Source organism: Dermacentor silvarum, unplaced genomic scaffold (genome assembly GCF_013339745.2).
Source record: "Dermacentor silvarum isolate Dsil-2018 unplaced genomic scaffold, BIME_Dsil_1.4 Seq145, whole genome shotgun sequence".
NCBI lineage: Eukaryota > Metazoa > Arthropoda > Arachnida > Ixodida > Ixodidae > Dermacentor > Dermacentor silvarum.
Window position 1 is genome coordinate 25,742 of NW_023605746.1, and position 14,260 is coordinate 40,001.

At 52.9% G+C, this 14,260-nt stretch overlaps 1 protein-coding gene across 1 annotated transcript; it reads left to right on the forward strand.

The window, feature by feature from the left end:
• The first annotated feature begins 4,497 nt into the window (after positions 1-4,497).
• On the forward strand, positions 4,498-5,952 carry LOC119434644 (uncharacterized). The gene has a single exon (XM_037701743.2). It carries the CDS (start codon positions 4,498-4,500, stop codon positions 5,701-5,703), a length of 1,206 nt encoding a protein of 401 aa, XP_037557671.1. The 3' UTR covers positions 5,704-5,952.
• Positions 5,953-14,260: the final 8,308 nt, after the last annotated feature.

Consider the following 14,260-nt stretch of genomic DNA (forward strand, 5'->3'; position numbering starts at 1 on the left):
TGGAAGAGGGCAAGACGTGCAGGAGTAAGAAAGGTGTGGGCCTGAAGGTGGCGCCACAAGTGTTGGTGGTGCTGGGAAAGGGATTTGTGCGGTGGGGGAAGGTGAGACGAGATAGGCGGTAGTGCAAGGTGATATCGTGGTACGTGAGGAGCGCATCGCGCGTATCCATTCCCGGCGGGGGCGGGCTTGCTCGGTCAGTCGAATCGCGAGCGATGGAATTGGCCGCCTCGTTGCCAGGATGGGCCGCGTGAGCGGGCACCCAGATGATTTGGATTGGGCGAGAGGGAACAGTGTCGGAACGCAAGATACCGGAGGCCGGGGATGCCACCCGTCCAACCGCGTAGTTGTAGACTGCAGGCTTGGAATCACTGAAAATGTATTCCGCGGAGGTTTGCGTGATGGCAAGGGCAATAGCTGCCTCTTCGGCCTCGACCGAGGTCGAAGTGTATACTGAGGCAGTAAGAGTGGGTCGAAAAGAGTTGTCAGTGACTGCAAGGGCATGGGCTGGGTAGTGGCGGGACGGGGCGGCATCCACGTAAGCCACGGCGGGTTGCCGTTCGTACTGACGCCAGAGCGCGGAGGCTCGCGCTGCTCTACGGGACGGGTGGTGTTCAGGGTGCATATTCTTAGGGAGGGATTAACGGTTAGCAGGGAGTAGACGTGGGAAGGGATGGGCAGTGAGGTGGGAAGAGGGGTAAGAGGGGAGAGTTTAAGGGTAGAGATAACTGCGCGACCAGGCCGAGTGCAGGAGAGACGGAGGAGCTGGGCCGTGCGATGGGCCTCCGCCAGCTCTGTAAGGGAGTTGTGGACGCCCATCGACAGTAACCGAGCCGTTGAAGTAGATGTGGGAAGAGACAGGGCCGACTTATATGCCTGACGAATGAGGCTGTTGACTGTCTTCCTCGGTGCGTGAAAGGAAAATATACGGAAGAGAATAGATGAAGCGGCTGAGAACGAAGGCCTGGACTAGGCGGCGGAGGTCGTGTTCGCGCATGCCGTGGTGACGGTTGGCAATGCGGCGTATTAGGCGGATGGTCTGGTGTACAGTGTTTGTGAGTCGAGTGATGAGGGTGGTGTGCTTGCCATTGGACTGAAGAAAGAGTCCGAGAATGCGGAGAGTAGAGACGAGGGGAATGGGTGTGCCGTCAAGGGAGACTGTGAGTGGAGAAGGCGACAGGGGGGCCATCCCCCGAGGCAGAAAGAGCAAAAGCTCCGATTTGGCCGGGGAGCAGCTCAACCCGACAGACCGGGCGTGAGTCGCCACCGCGTCCACGCCCGCCTGGAGAGTGGTCTCCATGTCGCCAAGATTGCCGGTGGTCACCCATAGGGTGATGTCATCGGCGTAGAAAGCATGAGACAGAGCTGGGATAGTGCGTAGTGCACGTGCCAGCGGGAAGAGGGTGACGTTAAATAGAAGAGGGGACAAGACAGAGCCTTGGGGAGTACCCTTGTTGCCAAGGGAGAAAGAAGGAGAAGAAAGTGGGCCGTACGAGATCTCGGCTGTGCTGTGGGCGAGGAAAGCGGTCACGTAAGCATGGACACGGGGTCCGACATGAAGGGAGGAGAGAGCGTCCAAAATGGCGGTGTGGTGTACATTGTCGAATGCTTTGGTAAGGTCCAGCGCCAGGATAGCTCGAGCGCGTTGTGGTGGGAGGGGTGTAGGACATCCTCGGAAAGCTGGAGCATGACATCCTGGGTGGACAACTGGGGACGAAAGCCGAACATAGAGTCCGGATATAGGTCATGATGATCCAGATAGGTCTGGAGGCGAGCCAGGATGACGTGCTCGAACAGCTTGCCGAGACAGGAGGTGAGAGAGATGGGGCGGAGGTGCTCGAGGGCAATAGGTTTACCGGGTTTGGGGATGAAAGAGACACGTGCATGGGTCCAGGAGGAAGGAAGAGTACCAGCCTGCCAGTGCTCATTGAGAAGGTCATTAAGGGCTTCGAGGGAGGGGGTATCTAGGTTTCGGAGTGCCTTGTTAGTGATGCGGTCCGCCCCCGGGGCCGAAGTGGTGCGGAGCGTGAGTAGCGCCGCACGAACCTCTCCCAGGGAGATGTCCGCCTCAAGGTCAGGGTTGGGGGAACCGGTGTAGGCGGGAAGTGTTGTAGGGGGGTCGGTGCAGAGGTAGCGGTCCCGGAGGGCCGCCAGTAAGTCAGTATCGGTGAGTGGGGAGGAGTGAAGGCGATGGGATATATCCTTGCGCTGGGAAGCTTTGGTGTGTGTAGGGTCTAGCAGCACCCTGAGAAGTGACCACGTGTCGCGGAGACCCAGGTTGCCGGCCATGCGGTCGCATGTCTGGCCCCACTGTTGTCGAAGAAGAGAGGAGCAGTGCTCCTCCATGTCCGACGCGAGCCGGGCCAAACGGAGGCGCAGGCGGCGATTGTGTTTCTGAGCCTGCCACCGGCGGTGGACAGCGTGATAGGCCTCCCAAAGGTGCAGTAGACGGCTGTCTGCCGTGGTGGAGTGTGGTGCTGCAGGGAGTGTGGATGTAGCAGTATGGACGTCTGCCAAAGGGTCTCAGTCCAGGCAGAGAGATCGATGATAGGAGCAGAGGAGGAAGTAGAAAGACGAGCGGAACGGAAGCGGTCCCAGTCAACTATCTGGGTGAGACGAGTAGAGGTGCGAGCAAGGGAGGGGAGAGGGAAAGTGGTGCAGAGGATGTAGTGATCGCTACCGAAGGAGACTCCCGTATTAGACCAGGTCGGATCGGCTACATTTTTGGCGAGGGTAAGGTCCGGATTGGTGTCTCGTTGGACACTGGATCCGATCCTGGTGGGGCGAGTGAAGTCATTAAGGACGGAAAGACATTCATTGTGGATGAAAGTCCAGAGCGAGTGGCCCTTGCGGGTGTTCTGAGGGTAGCCCCAGCTAGTATGAGGTGCGTTGAAATCGCCCAGAACGACCATGGCGTTGCGGCCAGCGCAGGAGAGCGCTTTGCGGAGGACGAGGAGTAGAGGGGCTGAAGGGCTTTGGGAGGGCTGTACACATTGAGAACAAAGAGGCTTGCCTCAGTGCGACGGCGGGGAAGGATTTCGAGGAGGAGATGGGCACAGCCTGAAACGTCCAGCTGGTGCAGCACGGCAGCAAGGTTACGGTGCACCAGGGTGGCAACGTTTGGGTGGGTCTCAGAAGAAGGATGAAAGGAGGTGTAGTCGCGCAGCTTCACGGGAGCTAGGGGTTCCTGGAGTCCTAGGACAGAGGGGAGAGTGTCGGGAGGGATGTTCTGGAGGTGGAGCTGCAGGGTGCTCCGCTTGCCGCGGAACCCCCGACAGTTCCACTGCCAGAGATGAAGGTGCGGGGGGTGTCTGGCCATGATGGATGGCGGGGTCACCGGACGGAGTTGGGGTAGGTGCTGGGGGGAGGGGAGCGAGAGGTGCGCGAGGGTGGCCTCAGTCGCGCTCTGGCGAGCCTCTAGGACCGCGACCCTGGTGTCTAGGGCGGTAAGGTGGGATTCGATGGTGGCCACGCGGTTGTCGACACTGGCGATGCGCTCCTTAAGTCGCACGAAGCACGCCATGACGCGCTGCTTCAAACGCCTACAAGAAGGAGGTTGTTTTGCGAACGATGTCACGCTCGGGGCTACGTCATCGGAAGAGGGTGACTCGGCGTTTGTGCGGGGGGTGGCGGGTGGGAGAGGAGGCGCCGCGATGACGCAGCCGAGGGTACCGTGTTCATTGGCTCCCTCTGCTGGCGCCAGCTGAGACGGCGTGTGTTGTGAAGGTGCGGTAGCCTGGGCAAGGAGAAGGAGAAGGGCGAGGAGGACAGACGCGCTAGCGCGGCCTGCAACTGGCGCGACAAGCTCTGAATTTGTAGCTGCTGGGCAGCGATAGTGGCCTTGAGGGCCGCGGTTGGGGGGTCCGACGTGTGAGGCTGCGATTTCCAGCTTACCGGTGATGTGGGGGGGGGGGGGGCGTGGACGCCTCGGACCTGGGCAGAGGCGGGAAGGAGACGGAGCGGTGGCGGCTGGCAGACCGGGCACCACGGGAGGGAGAGCGGCGGCGGGAAGGCCGAGGGTCTGTGGATGGGCCCGGGGGGTGGCGCTGGTGGGGGAGGCTGAGGTTAGTAGAGTCACTTTTTCCAGTGACTCTAAGGCTTAGAGGTGGCCGGAGGTGACGAGGGCCGTTCCGGTCGAACCGGAGCTTGCACCGACGCGAGCCCGTGACGTGGGCTCCCTGCACAAGATGCAGCAGGGACGCAGGTCGGGGGCTCGACTGCCTTGTGAGCCTGGCCGCAGCGGGTGACAGAGGGGGATTTGGGCTTCGTGCACCACGTCCGCGACGGTGGGCGGAGGAACACTACAACATTTGCTAGTAGGTACAGCGTTTTGACCACTGGCGCCACGCTGCGCCGCTCGCACGTACCGCGTTTCTAGGTGGTTCCGTTCACCGAGGGCGCTCGAACGCAATGATATGGTTTGCACGAATGCAACCCTTGGAAGCGTGGCTGTATGGCTGATGGAAGAAGAAGAAGCCGCTTCGAACGGCCGTGTTCAAAATGTGCTCTGCTGGTAACAGCGCATCGGCCCTAGGCCGAGGATCTCTTGCACCGTCTACCGTTACCGGTAATTACAAGATCGTTCTTCCTCGTTTGCCATCGGGAAACACCGTCCTCAACTCAGTGTTCCTACACGCGGACCTCGCTGGTCGGCCGTACCGCGCCCCGGATTTTCGTGATGCCCTGCTCTCGGTGCTCGACACCAAGGACATTCTCGGAGCAGGCCAGTATCAGATGAGCCATCTGTGGCTCGTCACCTGCGCCAACAGCCTTTCCAAGCAGAAGCTCGTCGATAAAGGTGAGCTACTAGTCAAAGGACTCAAGTGCCTTGTCATCGACCCAGAAAGCCGGAACATCAAAATGAAGCTTCTGTGGCTTCCTCTTCACCTAGAACAGAAGCGTATCGTTGAAGCGTTGGAACCATATGGCATGGTGCAATCCATAACCAGAGAAATGTGGCGTTGCGAAGGCATGGAGAGTTGGCAGATGACGAATCGTGATGTAGAATTCACGCTCAAAGAAGGCCTCTCTACCAGTTCCCTCCCTCATCTTCTGACGATCTTCGGACATCAATGCTTACTTTTGATTCCCGGACGACCTCCCTTGTGCCTTCGATGCAACAGAGTAGGGCACATAAGAAGACAGTGCAAAACACCACGCTGCGCGAAATGCCACCGTTATGGTCATAACGCAGAGGCATGCGTTGGCACGTATGCTGACAAGCTTCGTGGCAGTAAACCGGTGGACGATGACACCATCGTTAACCACCTCATGGATGTAAGTGAGGTCGTAGATGCCTCTGGCGAAGCGCCTGCTGAAGACCACCGGGCTGAAGAAGTGCAAATATCGACAGCTGCGGACACAGCTACAGCGAAGGTTACTGAAGAACAAACAGTGACTAACCGTGAAAAGGACCCTTGTGCAACGTGGGCCGAATCACCACCTTTTCGGGACCAGCTTCATCCTGCCGAGGATACTGAAATGACTGAGACATCAAAGAAGCGTCCAGCGCCGGCAGATGATTTGGAGTGCTCTGGGAAAGAGCCAAAGGTCGCCGCGGCTAAGGCGAAGAAACCCCTTCATGGAGTCCCTGTGAGTGCAGATGCCGCTGCAGTTCAAGAAGTTGCTGCAGCTGCGACACCTCAAAGGGATGGGACAGGCAGAACAAAGGTAGCAGCGCTACGTGTAGGCGCTGCGCCTCAGTAGTGGAATCATGGCGGGCGCCCTTCCCTTAACGTTTGGAACACTGAATGTCCGTGGCTTACGTAGTAAGCGACGGCAGGGTCAGTTATTACACTTGTTGCGTAGCCGAGCGTTAGATGTTATTGCAATTCAGGAAACAAAAATTGAATCCGATGACGACACAGCGGCTGCTGTAGCTCCATTTCTTTCGGAGTATGAAGTATGTGTCAGCCACGCGATTGGTGTCTCTGGAGGATGTATGATATTTGTGAGAAAAACGCGGTAATGCAACGTGTTGGGACTGTGCACTGATAGGGAAGGGCGCCTTGTATGGTGTGATGTCAATATGGATAGTCATGTTTGGAGGTTTCTTTGCGTGTATGTGCCACGTAAGGCACGCGACCGGGAGGACTACTTTCTCTCATTGACCCAGCACTTACGCAATGACCGTGTATTAGTTGTCTTAGGTGACTTTAATTGTGTGTGTAGTGGTCAGGATCGGTCGTCTACAAGGCAACGCCATGATACCAGCGCTGACGTTTTGAATGCCATGACATGTGACTACCAGCTTGTTGATGTAGGGGATCATGAAAAGGTCCCTTTTCGCTTCACACATTTTCAAGGTACATCTCATGCAAGGCTTGACCGGATTTATGTATCTTTACCTATCCTCCCTAGATTATACGGCTACAGTGTGCACCCTGTGTTCTTCAGTGATCATTGTTTGGTGTCGGTTTGTTTTGGCAACCGGCAGTGTCAAAGTTCGCGAATGAACTGGGATTTATGGAAAATTAACAATCAGTTACTCTTACATAAGCCTTTTCTCAAGCGCGTCCCGGAAATTCTTATTGACGTTTCAAGTCGTAATTCTTTATCTGTCTTTGCGCAATGGGAGATATTCAAGCAAGAAGTTAAAATGATAGCCATTGAAGAAGCTTCCATATTGTCTTTTGAAAAAAAAAGGAAATATAAAGAGTTGTGCAAGTTGCTAGATACGCTACACGAACTTGAATGCCTGCATCCTGGCAAGTACATTGAGGACATTTACAACGTTAAGGCACAAATGCAGACAATGGACACTGAGAGATACAGAGGTGCACTAGTTCGAGCGCGTACTCGTCGGTATTTGGAGCAACAGCCTTGTAGTCGTTCGCTTGGTGATGAGCGTCAGCATGCTCTGTCGAAGCAAGTTCTCGAGATAGAGTATACCGGAGTGATTGTTAATGACCAGGATACAATAATGAAAGCGTTCACGGATCATTACGAGACTATCTTTCAGTCTCATAAAGCAATTAAGAGTGAAGCTGTAACGGAAAACTTTATTTCGTTGCTGCCACAGCTCAGTCAAGACGAATGCGATGACGTTGATAGAGACATAAATATCAAGGAAGTGGAAGCAACCATTGCTTCGCTAACTAAAGGCAAAACTCCTGGGCCTGATGGCTTGAGTGCGGAATTTTATCAATGTTTCTGCTCTATATTGGCTCCCTTTCTGCTTAAACTGTATGAAGAAGCTTACAGGATTGGGTACCTACCTGCCACGCTCTATCAAGGGCACACAGTACTTATTCCAAAAAGCAGTGATGTAACAAAATTGCAGAAAGTTGAGGGGTATCGCCCCATATCACTTTGCAACGTGGATTACAAAATATTTGCTAAGATATTAGCTAGTCGTCTTCAAGAAGTAATTCGATCATTGGTGGGAGACCATCAAACATGTGGCATTAGAGAAAGATCAATTCAGACAAATATCCACGTTGCACGGTCTGTGCTAGAGTGTGTGACAGAAAGTGCGGGTCAGGTTGCAATAGTTCAGGTTGATTTGGCAAAAGCATTTGATAAAGTTAATCACTGCTTCTTGTTTAGTGTTTTAGAGCACATAAACATTGGATCTCTTCTTTTTAAAGGCATCTCCATGTGTTATGCTAATGGCACAACAAGGCTAATAGTTAATGGTTGTCTATCTGAATCTATCCACCTCAGGGCATCAGTAAGACAAGGTTGTCCCTTGTCACCTCTGTTATTCGCTTTGTACTTGGAACCGCTTTGTGTACGAATTTTGAAGGATCCTACCTTTCATGGGTTCAGATTGTTATCCAATGAGATCCGGGTACTTGCCTATGCAGATGACATAGCCTTCTTTGTGCTGACAAGAAAAGTGTGGAGACTGCCCTTGCCATAACGCAGCAGTTTTGCTCAGCTTCTGGAGCAACTGTGAACTTTGAGAAGAGTTCCGGATTTTGGTTCGGTCAATGGTGTACAATGCCAACTCGCTTCGCAGGTATTCAGTGGAGGCAAGACTTTAGGTACTTAGGTGTACCCCTCTCTCAATATCGCAATAGTAATCCTCACTGGTCAGCGGAAGTTGCAGAAATACAGCGTAAGGTTAACAACTGGCAGGGGCGGCAGTTGTCCATATTTAGCCGAGCTGAAGCTTGCAATCTGTTTCTAGCAGCTCGACTTATGTATGTCCTGCAGGTATTACACTGCTCGCGACTTAGGTTGCAAGCTTTCCATCGTGTGTTTGCTACCTATGTATGGAGCTCACGTGTTGAGGCCATGCGGCGTGATAACCTTTTTCTTCCTCTTGAGAGTGGTGGTCTTGGCCTAGTTCACCTTTTTGTTAGGCAACTTGTGTCCCGGTTATTCTTCTTACGTGATGTAAACAGTCCTTTTCTAAGAGAGATGTTACAACTTCGATTAATGAATTACCTTCCAGAAATAGTTGTGTCGTCATCGGTCAATGATGCACCACCTGCTCCTTGGGGCTTCTTGAAAGAGGTTGTTGAAGGCTTTCACTTTCTTAAAGCTCGCTTTAGCTTGGATTATATTTTCACTGCATCCCGTAAAGAAATTTCTGCTGCCTTGATAGACACATTGTTTCCTGTTCCCCATTATCGTGCGCCTTATTTGGAATGTTGCTACTTAGATGTACTCAAGCGTGTCCGTCAAATGATCATTCCTCCAGGGATCAAAACTTTTTTCTTTAACTTACATTCGGCAACCCTTCCGGTCAAAACCTGGTTAGAAAAAAGGGGCTGTTTCGTGCCGTGGTCTACAAACTGCCGTTTGTGTCCGCATGCTGAAACGATTGATCACTGTTTTGTCGATTGTAGGGATGCCGTGTTCTTCTGGGACATTCTCCAAAGAACACTTAAAAAAGATTTAGACATCACACCATACACAATTCGCTTCTTACCTTTTAAAGATTCCTGTGACCCTCCATATGACATGTTCATAGTACTTGGTCTACATAGTCTTTGGCGCAGTAGAATGTGTGACAGGCACGCTGAACCACCGCGAAGCACTCGGTCGTTTTTTCGGAAATCTGCTGCCTACGTCCGCAGTGTGTACGCTGCTCAAGAAACAGCGCCGGACTGGTTGCCTTTATTGGACGCGTGCACATGCTTGCCTGACTTTTGAATATGTACCTGTAGCGCCTTGTTTCTTGTGTTGCTGAAGAGTCTGCTCCCATGTAATAAAGAAAAAAAAAAGTGGCTGTATGGCTGAGTGGTTACGGCGCTCGCTTCGGGATCTTGCGTACGCGGGTTCGAAGCCCGCTCTGGCTACGTTTTTTTTTAATATCACGCTTTTCGCTTTTTTTCTCTCACTGTTTGCCAGCGCGGTCGCTTGAACCCCGGCGCCACGGCGGCAGCCGTGGTGCCGGGCGCCGACGCGAAGCGGCGGTCGTTGCGGTGTTGCGGAGCGCAGCGTAGGGGTTGCCCGGGCCTGCCCGCTGAACGGATCGCCTTTCTCCGGCGCTGTGCTGTTCCGCGATGTTGTGCGGGCGTGCGGTGGGGGCGACTCCGAAACAAAAAGTAGTGCGCTGATCTCCGCACCAATTTGCGCGCTGGATGCCTCTTCTCTCACAAGAAAAACGATGCGCTCTTTGCTCTACCTGCGTGGGCGATACATTGCCATGTTCCCAACCAGCCTCATGCAGTTTAAGCAGCAGTATATACTACGTTTTGCTCTCTGTTGCCGCGAGAGTGGAACGGGCATTCTACTCTCTCTCAGATGGGCAGAGTAGAAATAATATTTCACTCTCTCAATGCGGATAGAGTGAACAATGCATTTCACTCTCCCCGCCGTTTTGCGAGAGTAAAACAATGCTTTGAAGAGTAAATCGGCCCCTTCACTCCTGCGATACTCTCCCTAGTTTTTAGAGTGTACACGTCCCATCGCAATAGACCTGCCTGTAAGTTTGAACATTTAATATATTTACGGTAGTCCCGCCTTTTATCCTAGTTGCTAAGTGCCCAGCTTCAGAACCATTACGTTTCACAAACATGAATCAAGTCCAAATGCCATCCTGAATAATCTCGCTCGTAAGTCAACAACCGATAACAACTTCTTATTTCATAGGAGCGTCGTCTTAGGCAGGGATGTAGTCCCTTGAATAGAGCACTGAGAGAAGGAAGCTGTGTACGTAAATAATTTACACAGTGTTGCTAAATTACGTAAGTTCGGGAAATTCTATGGCAGTGGTACGCAATAGATTATCACTAATTATCAGAAACCACAAATTGTCGGAATGGTGCAGCTGAGCAAAACGCTGGCTTTTGGATTAGCCGCATGTATGACGTGGCAGTTAAACGTTGACGAAGCACCGACCGCTACGTTTCACAGATATAATGCTGATAATGTGTAGAAGATTGCAATGAGCCGCTAACTAGTTTTTAAGACGACGACGATGATGATCAATACTTTTATTGAAAGCCAAAACAACCGAGGATACCTAAGCACTTCTTGTGGGTTGTGAATGCGTGAGCATTAGTGTCTAATTGAACGCTGCTGAGCGGTCCTTGGAGTTATGAACTGCTCGCGGGTAAGCAAGCGCCTTGAGACGCTTGGCGCCTTTTGATTTGGCCTTACGGAGGCGCAGTACGAGAGATTGCGCAGACAAGAAACGCGCTGATAACAGAGGCTACCGAGAGCGAGGGTGACGAGGCGTCATGGCGATGTCCTCTCACCTCACACAACACCTGGCGCGCTATCGCGGCAGCAGGTGTGTCTTTTCGCCCTCTCTGCTCCGTCGAGGCGCGCTCGTGACGTGGCGTCGCTGCCAATGGGAATTTACTAGCCGTTTCGCTGCTACAGCCGACAGACGCCGGCGCTTTCGCTCAATGGACCATTTGACGCTTTCGTATCACAAAGGGCTTGGGTTACGGGACGTCTGGTCGGGTCCCTAGGCAAAACTCGCTGCCCGTGCTCTTTCGACGAGGGCTCCATGTTCCTCGAGATCCAAGCTGGACAGGGTCGCTTGTCCAGACGAAGTAGAACACGAAGAACTTTTATTTACCGTTGGCGAAATGCACGCAGGCTTGAAACCAAAGCGAAATCACTTCCCTTTAATAATTTTTATGTGAAGGAGCGGAAGTTGCTCATACGAAGTTGGCCAAGCCATGTGCCCTCCGGCAAGCAGCAGCACAAGAAAGAAAAGCAACATGCTGTACTAGCACGGAGGAAGGGCGCTATGTACGAGCAGCACCTCCTCTATTTTTTCAATGCCAGCCAGCATAGGTCGGCGCACTCACTCATGATTGCACTCACTCACACTCATTTCAAAGGCGTGAGTGCGAGTGCGAGTGAGTGCCAGTGAGTGTGAGTGGAGGTGAGTGCGAGTGAGTGCCACTGAGTGTGAGTGTGAGTGCAGGTGGGTGCCAGTGAGTGTGAGTGCAGGTGAGTGAGTGCGAGCCAGTGAGTGTGAGTGGAAGTGAGTGCGAGTGAGTGCCAGTGAGTGTGAGTGCAGGTGAGTGCCAGTGAGTGTGAGTGCAGGTGAGTGCCAGTGAGTGTGAGTGCAGGGGAGTGAGAGTGCGAGCCAGTGAGTGTGAGCGGAGGTGAGTGCGAGTGAGTGCCACTGAGTGTGAGTGGGAGTGCCAGTGAGTGTGAGTGCAGGTGAGTGCCAGTGAGTGCGAGTGCAGGTGAGTGAGAGTGCGAGCCAGTGAGTGTGAGTGGAAGTGAGTGCGAGTGCGAGTGAGTGCCAGTGAGTGTGAGTGGAGGTGAGTGCGAGTGAGTGTGAGCGGAGGTGAGAGCCAGTGAGTGTGTGTGGATGTGAGTGCCAATGAGTGTTGGTAAGTGCCAATGAGTGTGAGTGGAAGTGAGGGTGAACGTGGTGAGTGCCTGTGAGTGTGATTGGAGAGGAGTGTGAAGGTGATTGAGTGCTGTGTGAGTGGAGCTGAGAGTGAACGTGACTGAGTGCTGTGAGTGTGAACGTGATGAGTGCTTCTGGTTGTATAGACGTGAGTGTGAACGTGAGTGTAAGTGCAGGAGAGTGTGAACGTCGTGAGTGCTTGAACGATAAGCAGGGGTGATATCGGTTCACCTTGCTTGCGGAAAAATGGACGCACTTTGTGTGTACAAGCTCACTTGCGGTGATGTCTTATCGCGCTAGCACATTGTGCACACCAAGATAGAAACCACTCACTAAGGTCGTAATCAATGTTCAGGCATGAGTGAGACAATGTATAGTGGAATGAGCGTATATATTACATTGCGATAGCAATTACATGGACACTCCAAGCGCACTTCTGCCGCGGTCGTGGACTTCGTTGGGAGGTTCCGTGTAAAGTCCAAACACGGTTACATCGTCGCCACGTTACGGCGGTACGCTGTGTGTGCGAGTGAAAGCTTGCGAGGGTCAGCCGACGCTTGCTGATCAATCTCGCGCGCGCGAGGGAAAAGACTGGATGGAAGCGCGCTGCTTCTGTCGCGTGCCTGGCAGGGGGGGGGGGGGGGGGGTCGTCGTAGTCCGGCTACAGTGGCTAGAATTGCCACTGTAGTCCGGCGGCGGTCGCGTGGGCGTCGTATCTTGAAGAAAGCGATCTGCGACGTGGAACAAGTGCGCGCCCGCAGGCGCCTTCTCTTCAAAGCGATTTGCGACGTGAACAAAGTTAAACTAGAGCCGGTAACTTCGTATGCGTTATGTTTTTGACGTTTAGTTCGCTTTGAAGCGTGAGGCGGCACGAAGGTCAATGCGCGCCTTCTCACTCCAGCGTTCTGAAAGAGAGTTTCCGCGGTCATCGAGCGAGATGTGTTCATGTTTACCTGCGCGCTGGTGACACCATGCTTGTCTATTTAGTTAGTAGGCGAATGTTTACAAGTTTATGCGGCCCAATAAACTACTATACTTGCTTCGTATACCTCTCTACTAATTTTCTATCGCAATCGAGGCTTCGCCTTTCGGGCGAAACTGCGACATTTTCTTTAGTACGCCTGGGAATATGTATGGGCTGTGGCGCTGATGGCAGACATATCCAAATCATGACCGGCAAGTTCTGCCATGACTTCCACTGAGTGAAGACGCTTACAACCGTCTGATTTGCTACAGCTTCGCTCGTCACACGCCTTCAGAGGGTGGAATGGCTGCTCATTTTTTTCCTCCTTCCACCTTAAATGTGCACCTACAGGCTCCTTATATAAACAGGCAGAGCGGAAGACTAGCCAAGTTAGCACAGAGTAACAGACACGCACGCTCGCATACATGGAGAAAAAGCGAAGATGCAATGATAGATATCGCTTTGTTCTCCCTTTTGTGTGTGTTTGTTTCGGCGTTAAGTGATTGACTAAGTATACGGACAGTCAATCTCTCCCTCTATTTCCCGCTCTCTTGGCTGAATCCGACCGAAGCGCAGGTTAGCGAGCATGGGCGGCAAGCATGAACACGCCTAATGTCAATGACCGAGAAATAGGGACAGTGAGAGGTTGGGGCTGTAACGGTATTAAAAACAGTGAAGTGGCCAGCGTTGAACGTCGGCAAAGCGAGATTTGGGTGATGGTCTTTCTCACTTGAGTCGCGTAGCTGCAGCACCGCCATTATTGCTCTCTTCGTCATTACTACGGCCCCACGAGAAACGAAAACAAATAGCCATCTGGACTACTCGGGCTGACGTGCACGCCGCTGGAACTCGACCAAGTACTTTGCCGGCGATCGTAGGCGTAGCAAAAGAGGGGGCTGGCTGGGGGGGGGGGGGGGGGGGACGGGAGCACGGGCTCAACTCCCTACCCATGCCAAAAGTTTTGCACTATTTTGAATGCATATGTATTCACGCACACATGCAGACACACGCACACTCGTATAGGAGGGTGCTACATGACATGTTCATGGATTCCGACCAAGATATATTCGGTGAGCTGGAGCTCCGAGCGGTATCATGAGGTTTTCCCAAACTCCGCGCCCCCGGAGACGGCATCCTCTGTCGTTGAAATGATGAACAGCTTACGCACTGCTCTTTCCGTGTATTTTTACTAGAAGCGAGAACTGTTCGCATGTAACCATGCCTCTCCTATTCCAACTGCCCGTAGCTATGTTGCCACCCCGAGGACACGCTTCTGGGAAGTTGCGGCCAGGTCACATTATCGCCTAGGGGCCGAGACAGCGTGATCGAAATGACGGATATTCTACCTCTGGCAGCCCAGCCGACGAGAGATGCTGCTTGGGCGAAATCGGCTGCATTTTTAAAGGGGCCTGATGCCGAGTCGCGTGTTAAAATAAAGAACCTTGTATACCCTTCATAGAGACCGCATTCTGACACACCCCCAACATTTACCTTTGGTAGTTTTGGAGTGCACCATTTCTAAA

Bases quoted from the DNA above. Each gene is read 5' to 3' on its own strand.
- LOC119434644 (XM_037701743.2), top strand. From the start codon at position 4,498: ATGTGCTCTGCTGGTAACAGCGCATCGGCCCTAGGCCGAGGATCTCTT.